Source organism: Chenopodium album, chromosome 15, assembly GCF_948465745.1.
Source record: "Chenopodium album chromosome 15, dcCheAlbu1.1, whole genome shotgun sequence".
In the NCBI taxonomy this organism is placed as follows: domain Eukaryota; kingdom Viridiplantae; phylum Streptophyta; class Magnoliopsida; order Caryophyllales; family Amaranthaceae; genus Chenopodium; species Chenopodium album.
In genome coordinates, this window is record NC_137848.1 from 25,307,880 (window position 1) to 25,320,213 (window position 12,334).

General features: G+C 38.0%; 1 protein-coding gene across 1 annotated transcript; it reads right to left on the reverse strand.

Annotated features, from left to right (window-relative positions):
* Nucleotides 1-4,329: 4,329 nt before the first annotated feature.
* On the reverse strand, nucleotides 4,330-12,120 carry LOC145583060 (serine/threonine-protein kinase PBL27-like). Its single transcript, XM_081640177.1, has 5 exons — nucleotides 11,653-12,120; nucleotides 10,348-10,547; nucleotides 9,803-9,992; nucleotides 6,252-6,643; nucleotides 4,330-5,613 (listed from the first exon to the last, which is right to left on the reverse strand). The coding sequence occupies exons 1-5, from the start codon at nucleotides 11,783-11,785 to the stop codon at nucleotides 4,999-5,001; spliced, it is 1,530 nt and encodes a 509-aa protein (XP_081496303.1). The 5' UTR covers nucleotides 11,786-12,120; the 3' UTR covers nucleotides 4,330-4,998.
* Between the last annotated feature and the right edge of the window lie 214 nt (nucleotides 12,121-12,334).

Here is a 12,334-nt window from a genome sequence, read left to right on the forward strand (position 1 = left end):
AAAACAAGTGTTAGAAAGCATTTCACAACCAAATATGTTCGGACAGACATGACACGAAATTCCACCTGAAGTGTAGTTTCGGAGCAGGCCGAACGAGGATATAAAGGTCGGATCCCTTAGCCAGTCTACTAAAGGAATCCATTTGGGAAAGATGGATACTCACCAACCTCCCCAATACTTTTTCTTGACTTTGAAATAGTAAAGCTTATGCGCATGGTCTAGATGTACTGGGGGGCGGTACGGTCGATGATCCCGTCGTCCAAGCTGAATAGGAGAAGAGTTAAAATTGTTCATCTTCCTATTAAAGTTTCGATCTTTGCATCAGACGAGGTAGAACCTCTGCTTCTAGTCCCGCCATTTCAAAGGCTTGTGCAAGACGACCATGTACTCAGGACAGGTGTTCAAGATGAACCACCCATCCACTTCTGCTTTCAACTTCACCATGTTGTGCATGGCGCAAAAGACTGGGAAATTAGGGGTGAAGCCCATCCTAAGGCATGTCACCAAACACCATAAAATATTTGCCCAACTGTTCGGCCCCAGCTAAAACAAAGCAATTTGATATTTGTCGAGCAACTCCTGGACGAATGGATGAAGAGGAAAAAGAAGGTCGACCTCCAAGGCGGCCCTATACACATTGAAGCCCCGCCGCGTAACGGTCAGGTCATTCGAAGCAACCACAAAATTGGAAGTTCTTGGCGACCGGATCCTAAACTCTTCCCCCAGCATGAGGAACTCCTCAAATTTCTCATAGAGGAAGCCTAGGGCTGTCCTCCCTATCTCGCAGCCGTATGGGCTGTCAAAGTTAATGTCCTCCTCCGCGGCCGGGACGTGAGGGTTTTCATCTCCCTGCTCGGCCGGTTGTGGTTCAGGTGCCCTCACCGAACCAAAGTCACCGGACATAACTCTGTCCAACTCAGCCACCTCGGCCGAGCTCCCTCCAACAAAGCTCTACCCTAGCTCGGCCACCACCACACTATCAGGCACTAAGGGGGTCTTGCCCTTGTCTTTAGTTCTGCCCCCAGAAACGTGACTTCCAGATGGAACGTTACGGGGGCGCTCAGTCGGATCAGCAATGTGAATGCCAGTTCGAGGTCTGGCCGACCTAGAATGTTGTGGAGGGGGTGGTGGTAAAATCTGTTCAGACACCACACAAGACTATGGCCGATTTTGGACAGATTGAACAACGTCCGATCGAGATGAAGAACAAGGCCTCCTAGAAGAATGTCTCTCGGACGATCTTACGTCCGAGTTGATATGTTGTGCTGGTGGGTGATTGGGGTTTGGCCCGATCGCTAACCCGGAAGAAAAAAGTGTTTGGCTGATTTGCAATCGAGGTCCATCCGGATGTAGAAGTGTCTCGCTGATTTTAGCGCTCCTCAAAAGAAGTAGTCACCTCAATCACCGAGCATGCACTGCCACCAGCAGTGGTAGAAGTGTTTGTGTTTGTGTCTGTGTTGGTGGTCTCCACGTCCGTATTATTCGGATCATAGGAGGCCAAAGGTTGGATTATGCTGTCGTCCAGATTTCTTGCAGCATATCAGTCGTATGTCTGCCTCGTACGCGCCATGTTCGACTGCAAGGACATTGAAGAATAGATGGGGGTTAGTTGGTAAGCACTAGAAATGGACCCACTCCATAAAGACGAGAACTTGTCCCCATCCACTCTAGATTCCTCATTCCTAGGCGAACAGACGGCCTCATGAGGAGAAACGGACGAGGCTGAGTGTTGAGCTAGTGTGTTTGGAAATAAAACAAGTATATAAAGAAAAGGAAAAAAGGAAAGAGAAAAGAAAGTATTCGGTTACCTTTGTCCGAGTAGAAAACTTGAAGACTTTAAAGATCTTGTTGAAGATTGACCTGAGAACTTAACCTTTTGACCAGAAAACTCCAAATGCATGGTAAAAATCTCGAAGATTCAAAGAAAACTCAACTTTCTCTCTCTAGAAGCTCTGACTTCTCTCTAGAAAGTGAAATAAACTACAGTAACAAAATGAGGTCAAACCTCCGCTATTTATAGGCGAAAATTTACAGGGACGGGATGGTAAAATTACCTTTCCCGCCTAAATAAGTCCAACAGTTAAACTCTTTGAAAAGTTTAACCCAAAAGTTAAACGGTTGAAAAGCGTTCTGTCATTAAAGACGGGAATTCAGACGGGCTTCATAAAGACCCGTCAAAGTTAACGTTCCTCTTGGAACTTGAACCATTTTTCCGGAAAATCCAGAAGGAAATTAATCGTTTCCTAAAAGCCATTCGGCCAAAACCATCCGCCTGACTACCAGACAAGGTTCCTTGGGAAAATTAGGCGAACCGTACAAGGCTTTCAGTCCAAAAACTTCCAGATAAACGGATGAATCCGTCCGACCTTCGCTAGAATTTCGAGTTGCTCACAAAACCTAAGTCCTCAAGATAAGTGAGATTCAGAGGAGGCGGCCCGTAGCGTACGAGTCACCCCCTCTGAGGGGCAAATGTTTAAGGTAAAAATACCCCAAATATGTGGTCCAATCCCATAGAGACATGTGGCTCAAATTAAAAAGCAACATGAGTCCCCATAGTAAGATGACACGTGTAAAACTATTACATGAGCACCTGAAAAAGAGAATAAAGGGCCTCCTTACATCAGGAGGCCCAAATCCTAAGAAAGCCGCAAAACGGCACCTCCTAGAACACGTGTCCTCTCCTGATTGCACTGCCAATCAGAGTGCAAAATATTAGAGCAGCAACTCTAAGGGGCACAATTCCCCACCCCTATAAATACCTCCAATCATTTATGATAGGAAGGGGGGGATTGCGACATAACATTTAAGAGCACACACTCAAGCTCCAACTTATCTCTACTTTCTCTCTCTAGCTTTTCCGATTTCCGGTTATAAACTTGACCGTCGGAGGCGAATATTCCGGCAACTGGATATTTGTTCTTTTACAAGCTTCCAAGCCCATCTATCCAAAGGAGCGCGACCAGTATCCCAAAGGAAATCCAAAAAAACCCCCGAAACACGTATTAATTAATAAACTGCAATGAACTTTAGAATTACCATAAGTAGTATTACGTAATTAGGCGGGAATGTTTTCATTGTAAGAGCAACATGTATCAGTTTTAGGTTGAGCATCCTCTGTTTTATTACATAGATATTTATTCCTTTTATTTCATCCTGTAATGCTTGTTTCATGATTAGTTCATGTTTAAACGTAACCCCTTTTCTTATTTGCCTTGAATTATAGCTTAATTAATTTAGCAGTTTTTACTTGGTAATTGACATTTCCTATCTAAATCTGTTTTTGCGTCGTTCTACCTAACACTTGCACCCTCTGTTTTTAATTTTTTATTTAGTGTCCCACTTTTACCGATATACTTGTCAATGCACAACTTTTACTAATAATATAGGAAAAATTGTTAGGAACTAGTCACCTAATAGGTTATTTTGTCAACAACTACTCGATTAAAATTTTTATCAAAAAAAAAAAAAAAAAATTACCCCACAATTTAAAAAGTTGGACTAACATACCCATTTTAGTCGTCCGCCAACAAAATCCGGCGAGTAGAACTTGCTTTTGTTTTTCCTTCCAAAACTTAAGCACAAAATGACGAATCACATAATTGAGAAGTCAAACAAGTGAATTGAACATCAATTTTAAAACATTACATATCTCTTAACTAAAATCACAATTACTTTCCACATCTTCAATTGGCGAAATTAAAAAAATTGTGTTTTTAGATTGAGTACTTATAAAGAGGATGGGGTTAATTGTTATATGAGATTTAGGCTTAAGTTTTGAAGGGAAAAATAAAATTCAGTCACACTTGTGAAAGTGGTGAACATATTGTCTAAGTAAAATTGTTGCACTTAAATAAAAACAGGCGGAATGTTTTTATTTAATTATTTAAGTGCAAGAATTTTGGACTTATTGCAAATGGAAACCATGTTAGATTTGTTTGAGTTATTTTGGACTTATTTTCAGTCAAGTCCAATTCAGTTTCTTTCAAGAAGAAGAAGAAAAAAAAAATCAGTTAAGTCTAGCTTTATTCAATTTTATATAGTTCATCTGATTACATTTCAGTCAGAATAAGTCCAAAAGGACAGGGTCATCATGACAACACGTTTTTCTTGTTCATGCAGCAAAAAAGTAATTCCAAAGTAATGTTCTCAATCTGTTAATAAGCAAGCTAGCTAAGCTAGGCTCATGAAACAGTGTATTACCATTATTAACACTTTAGCTTAAAGAATTGATAAATGAAATCAAACTGCCAGAAACTCTTTCACAAAAAAATAATAAGTTGAGGAATAAGATAGACTAGATTCTTTAAAAAACACTAGAACCAAATAGGATTTAGACGATGAAATGCAAACCATTAAACCAATAACAAAAAATATATGCATATGAGTACAGACATATAGCTGATATATGGGTGGTTGTCATGGAACGATAGTGATACCACCAAACTCCTCTACGCCGGAAACATGACTGACTTAATAATTTGAAGGGATGATAGGGGAAAAAAAGAAAAAGACTGTACTGAATACAAGGATGTAATGACAGAGCAATGAGACACCCGAAAAACCAGACCTTCCAAGTCTCCCCAACAGGCAATATGCACCAACATTATAACAGGGATACAGGTTTAAACACTTTCCCAAAGTGGCTCCTCTACACTGTACTTCCTAAACCCTAAATACATTAAAAACATTGAAGGTATAATGAACCTGTCAATGCTCACAATCACTGACAGACACTAAACCCTCTGTTACAGGATCATTCAACTGCATCACCATCTTCTCAACCACAAAAACATACACATTTTGCTCCATCCTCAATGAAAAACCAACAGTTGAAGGTGGGATACACGAACAGACTCTTACTGCAGGCAGAAAATTGGAAACCAAGACAGTAAAAGCTGAGACTTCCACAGAAGCATTCCTTAATCTCTCACTAAGATGGATGATTTTTTTGTTTTTTTTCTGCCTCGTGCAAATTCTGAGAGTGGAATTCAGGTTCAGCTACTCATTTGAGCTGTCAAAACTTCCCATTGCATTTGCCCTTTTTTTCTCCCTATAATTTTCACCCCATACTTTGGCCTCCGCGATGGCACGTTCTCTATCTATATCTCGGTTCCTTGGTGTTCTTCCAGAACTAGCAGGACTTCCTCTCTGTGATTCTTGTCTTTCCAGGTCATCTAAGCCCCATCTCCTTCCTGACCCACCCCCCACCTCACTCCTGCCTAACTCTGCACCGGTGCTCAGTTCTCGACCATGGTCCCTCTTTCTAAAGTCTGGAGAATTCCTTACAGTGGAAGGAGAACTCAAACGGGCAGCACGCCTATCTGGACTATCTAAACTATCACCATAGCTTCTCCGATCATCTCGACTCCTAGGTGTAGAGGGGCCCACTCTACCGCTCTGGTTGTTAGGTGCATTTGGATCATAGGTTTGTGATGCCAAATATGTAAGAGCAGTCACAACATCCCCAATAAGAGGCCTAGTGGCAGCTTGTTCTTGTAGACACATTGCTGCAACAGCAAGAGCTTGGTAAAGACCTCGCATTGGATAACGTCCCTGCAGCAGAGGGTCCGCCATTTTGGGAAACTTCCTACGATCTTTGAAAAGAGGACGTGCCTGCAAGAGTGTGTAGTGGTATAAAAATTTATTCATGTTAGATCATGGTTCTTAGCGTTTCATTGTTATAATTAAGTTATGAGCTACACCAATTTTATGTATCATACAAAATTCTATGAATTCATTATTAGATGCAAAGCCCTAATCAATCCCCCCTACTGTACATGATCAAAATCCCAAACCCCCCCCCCCCCCCCCCAACCCCCACCTCAAAAGCCAAAAAAAATCAAATAAATAAATAATATAAAAAAAGCAATACATAAAGATCACAGTTTTTTTTTTTTTTTTTTTTTTGGGAGGTAAGAATTGTCCTCCCAGTTTGGAACCTCTCACAGGTCAGCTGGGTTAGGGAATCCTACCCTTAAAGTGCTCCATACTGGAGATTGAATCTCCAACCTCAAGGTTTAAAGGCTCTTTCCTTACCACTAGGCCAACACTTTGATGGAGTATAGACTACAGTAAATAGCATCTTTAAATGCATGGCAACCAATTTCAGCTACATATAAGCTTCCTAGGCAAGTTAACCAGGAATCTAGGTCATCAGACTGATACCCGCTCAACGGACGGTTGCTATTTTTGTGTACATATAATGAGGCAATTTAACATTAAAAGATGAATGTTATTCAAGTAAAACTTACCCAAGCAACAAGATTATGCTCTCCAGGTGCCCGAGTGTTATCAATGGCCTTTCGTCCAGTGATGAGTTCAAGAAAAACAACCCCAAAACTGTAGACGTCAGACTTCAAAGTGAGTTGCCCAGTCATAGCGTATTCAGGAGCACAGTAACCATACGTTCCCATAACCCGAGTGGAGACATGAGTCTTGTCTCCGACAGGGCCCAACTTTGCCAGTCCAAAATCGGATAACTTGGGATGATATCCCTCATCCAGAAGAATGTTGGACGATTTTAAATCTCGGTATATAACCGGGGGATTTGCTTTGTCATGCAAATACTCCAAGCCCTTGGCAGCACCAGCTGCAATCTTCATCCGTATATTCCAATCAAGAGGCTCTTTGCCAGGTGGGATGTCTGTTAAGAATGGTTTAATTAACAGCATTTTAAGACTATGTAAAAGTGAATACTCAAATTAAACAGTTTAAAGATTTGTTTTTTTACATGAATTTATAAAGATATATCAGAACATAAATGAACTGGAATGGGAATCTCTCATAATATCCATCAGTACCACAACACAATGACCCTTATCCCCAAATAAAAAAAGGATTATATACTTTATCCATTTCCTAAAATTGCAACACTTGTATGTTTGGTAAGGCTTACTAATTATAATACCAAAAAGGCCCTTACATATGGATTGGAAGTGGGGTAGAAAAGGATAGGTCACATAGACAGATAATACAAAGTGAGTGAAGACTTCTCTCCCCTTCCTTAAAAAGTGTGCCATTATGTGTTATGATCAGAAGGAAATAAGGGTATTATACAGCACTAAGCAATAATGTTCACCACAATACTTCTCTGTTAACCTAACATGTACAAGCAGTACAGCCAACAAACCGGTTTACTCCCATCATCTCGCTGAAAGTGTAATAGTTGACTTTAATTATCAGTGCCACTGATAACAATATCTTTCATAGCCAGATAAATGATTAGGTGAATTTGCATTCAATACTTAGAATGAGACACTTTTTTCCCAAAAAAAAGAAACTAAGTTCTTCAAAAAAGACTTGACAATAAAATTTGAATAACTAAGAAGTCCAAAAATAAGAGGAAACCAGAGCTCACTAATGGAAATGGATATCAGAACAGATCCAGGATACAAAACAACACTGCTAGACAAAAAGGACCAAGACCTTCGTACTCTTTAATCTTTAGATTGGATTTGTCACTCGCCACAGTAACAAAACTTTAACATTCATGTCAAGCCCAAAAGAAAGAAACAGCTAAGATCAGAAACTAATCTAAATAAATAAATACTTCCTCCGTTTCTATTTAGTTCACATGGTCAATTTAGGCACACATATTAAAGAGAGGAGAGAATGATAAAGCAAGTGGGGTACACTAAAAAACAAGGAATAAAACTTACCCAAAAAGGAAACGTGTCAGCTAAAAATAAACTTCCTAAAAAGGAATACGTGTCAACTAAAAAAAACGGAGGTAAGTAGTATTGTATCCATATTCCGTAACAGAAACAAACAGCCAAGAAAATTTCTAAGAAGCATAGGGGAAACAACAAATGATTCAAGGTTCTTCAAAGTTTTTTCCTTCACTCCCACTGATGGGACAGGAAGTGTGCAATTTTTACAGTTAACTAGAGTAAGACCACTACACATTCATGGCCTTAGAATAGCATAATATTATTTTGCTACCTACGTAACAAGGATTTTGTCCATGAGGGTGGATAGGGTGGTATCAAATGTGCAAAGCTATGGTTAAACTTTGCTGGGAAAAAAAGGGGCAGATACCAACTGAAATCTGCTTAAATGGACAAAATTTAACCTTTTCTGATTAATCTTCCAGACTAACCACTCGTATTTCTCACTTCTAAAAGCTATAAATGGATCTCTAGTAACTTTGTCCAAAGGATTAAAACTTCGAGCAACTTCAGAAAAAGCCAGATTAAATAAAATCTCCAGAGCTCACAAACCACACTTTAAAAAAAAAAAAAAAAAAAAAAAAAAAAAAAAAAAAACCAAACAAACAAACTTTCTTTCTTTCAGAATAGAACAAAAAAGTTCTTACACTAGCAAATGATAACTGAAGAAGCATGAGTGAACAAAGTTTAAATACTCGGACTTTTAACATTCATTTTGTAGCCCATTACACTCTAAACCAGTTTCCAAGAGGATACTGCAACTTATATGAATTGGACAAATTGGGCACTTCAAGTCACTTTTCATAGCAAAACTCAACAAATAAAAAGTTTCCCTCAAGGTCATCATAGCAGATTATGTAACACACTTGGGTTTGGTCTAAACTTGAAAAAAGTCCCAAAGCACGTATCAAAGTACTTCATGTCACTACAGGGTTTAACTAATATAGATGTCGGCATGTCGCCAAATTAAAATTGCATCAAATCTAAAGCATCATGACATCAATGATAGAATTTTTCGTCATCCCAAACCAGAAATAATGCTTAGTGTTTACCCAAAAGACAATTTAAAGTCTGCAAAGGATACTCAGGGATAACATATGAATGGAGTAGTCATATCAACCAGCACCATGCTAACAAATGCCCAGGAAGGTATAACTAATTATCAGTTAAGATGTCACAACTTGAAAGAGAGGAAGGGTAGGGGAAGCAAACCAAGACTTTTGTGCAACTTTATATGTACTTCAAAAATTGACATTGGTGCTAATGCAATGTTGACTTTGGTTTTTATGTAAGAGAAATCAATAAAAATCAGTTTACTTGATATACAACATCACATATATAACAACATAAGCTGAAAAGCACCAAGCTGAGGGCCAAATAGCAGTAAAATAAAATATCTCAGAATGACTAGGGCCAAGCTAAGGAGGCCAAATTTGGCTATTTGACGAGAAATTTCAAGACTACCAACTCCAAACACAACAATGGAGTATCGAGGTACCTAGAAATATCACCCAACAAATATTCAAATACTTTCATCTTACACTGACAAAAGAAAAATAAATACTTTGTAATAAATAAAAAATGAATTAAGTTATAATTCCCTCAAAAAAAAATTATAATAATATTATTAATAATATAAAATCAAATAAAAGGAAACAGTAAATACAACTTCAAGTTTCTCAATTTGACAAAGAGTGCACAGCATAAGATGTGTATAATTAATTTCTTGCCTTATCTATGAGCACTCTTAAGAGTCTAAACAGCAGAAATGAGCTTCCAACCATTTTCATGCAACAAAACGTGGTATCAAACAGGTCAAGTCAATAATGTACAGGAAGTGCAAATCAACATGCTGGGACAATAAAACATTATATACTGAACAATTGAAGCAGAGCCAGACAAACTCACTCTCAACAAAACGATAGTCTAAAAAGAGGTTCCAAAGTCTTACATACACAAATAAACCATCCTTCAATAGATAAGATCATGGAACATCCATGCCAAACGCCTCAAACTCATAAAAATTGGATCGTTAATCCAAATCTTTCACTAAATTATGAGGTTGTAGGCTTGTAGCAATTGCTAATCACCGAACAAAAATATTGAGTGATAAGCAAAAGGTAGTCACCACTTACCATGTAAATGATCCTCCAATGAACCCAACGGCATATATTCATATACAAGAAGCCGTTGATCCCCATCGGCACAATATCCAATCAAATTGACCAGGTTTGGATGGTGCAAGAGACTGAGCATAAGAACCTCAACCAAAAATTCTCTGTTGCCTTGAAGTCCGTTTCGATCAAGCTGTTTCACTGCAACTACCTGCACAAAGATAACTACCAGATTAGAAACTCATCCAATGCTAAAAATATAAGCAACTAGCAAAGTTGTTGACGATGCAACAAAGTAGCAATTTGTGATTCCTGCTGTTTCAAGCTCAAAAAGCCCACATCTGATGATATCAATGTCTCCTTTCTCAAGGATGACAAAGGATTATAAGGCCAATAGTTCTAGTTTAGGGGATATAGAACACTTCCCTATTCCAAAGATAGCGAGTTTCCACTTGTATAAAGGAAGGTGTAAACTAGGTGAATTTGTTTAGTAATGCTTTCAAGATAATAAGGGATAAAAGATAAAATCTATGTTTCAAAAAGTCCCAACATTAGATCTGATATACCTGTCCAGTGCTTTCCAAGCGACCTTTATAAACACGTCCAAACCCTCCTTCGCCCAACAAACTTTCTGGTCTGAAATTCTTCGTGGCAGCTGCAAGCTCCCGGAATGTAAATGTTTGTGCAGCAATATGAGCAGTTGATCCATCCTTTGAAACTGCTGGCTCCTTCTTTGGATCAGAACCATTGCGATTCTTCGATTTATCTACACATCAGATAAGAATAAACATTATAGGGGCCATAATCAAAGAAGAAAACCTGTGTATCTTGAGAATTTAATACAACAATTAAAAACCAGAACTACTAAATCAATATCCAAAGATATAAACTAAGTATCATATTGTCACCCTAATCTTCTTCTTTAAGGCACAATGTTTGAACTTTATACCTAGCACACAATCTATACTCTAAATTAAAGGTTACCGAATAACCTCAGATACAAATTACAGATGAGAACTAAATAGCTATTGTCTGGAATTTCATAACCAAATAACCAAAAAAAGAAATATTGAACATGTAATGTACAACTCTTCCCAAAGTCCTTGCGAAAATAACAGCTTTAGAATATAGATACACAAGTGAGAATCATCTGGAATTCTCTAGTTGCAAAGAAAACTCGCCCTAATATCGTTGGAAAACCAGCATTTGATCTTCATACAAAATACATTCCAAACTTATCTTCTTCTCAATAAATGATTGTTTTCACCCCATAAACTACTAGTATATGTATGTATCTCACAAGTAACACAATTAACATCAAATGAGCGTCCTTGGTCCCCTTTACCAATAATAAACTTTAAATTCTGGAAATTCGATAGGCATAATAACAAGTTAAAGCAGCTTGTTATATCATAGACAAGTAATATAGATCTTCAACCTACTTTAGCAACCGACCCAAAAGCAGGAAATGGCAGACTCAACACTATCCAATTTTTGTAGATGCTAACTATCTTAGTAGGTTAAAATCCAGGGGTGGTATCCAAAACCGAGGATCCAATCCCGTCTACATCATTACCCTTCGAGTACTCGAACACTAAAAACGCCATCCAATCTCCAAATCAACTTCAAAGGACGCTCAAATTATAGAAGCTACACGAAATTAAGAAACAACAGCAACAAAGGATAACAGATCAAAGCAATAGGATACTCAACAGTAAAATTAAACACAAGAAAATTCAAAATACGCCCAAATGACCTTCACCAACCAATTAAAATACCAAATTTCCAAGAAATACAAAATTTCAGAAAACTAAATTGAAGATTATTTCTAATTTTTTTCAAAAGAAACAAGCATTTTGATAAATTTCAACCTGAATTAACTTTTCCCAGTTGATTAGACTGAATAATTGAAGTATTTTCTTTCACACCGTCTTTGTTAGCGGCTTCTTTGTCAGTCTTCCCAGCTTGGTTGGATGATCCCCAGCAAGGAAAACACCCACCCATATCAGAAAAACAAAGCAAATCCAAGCCACCCCACTTCAACCAAACTCACAAAAATCAATCTTTTTCACCTTCAAAAAGCAATCTTCATCTTCTTAGGCTACTAAGTGAAAAATGATAGCATTTGAACAAAATGAGTGCTAACAAAGATTATCTATAACAATCTCTGTTTGTCGGCAATCCAGTAATAAGTAGTAAAAAGGTGGAAGAAAGGAAAGATCAGAGCAGGTATGTATATGTCTGTGAAGCAGATCAACAAATCGAAGAAAACTGATGGCAACAAAGAGGAGAGAGAAGGGCAACGAAAGAAAGGTAGGGGAAAAATCAATTATTTACTCTTTTGTTTTATTTTTACAACGATTGAAAAGTGAATACTTCGTATAGTATTGCCCAAATTATTGATAAAACTTTAGGATAAACTTTTGGGTTGAATGTTACGCGTAAATAACATTGTAAAGGCAAGATATTTACATAAGATATTATATCGCTAATCTAATATATCATATAATCTAATCTAATATATATAAATAAAGTAGGCATTTTTGAAGAGCA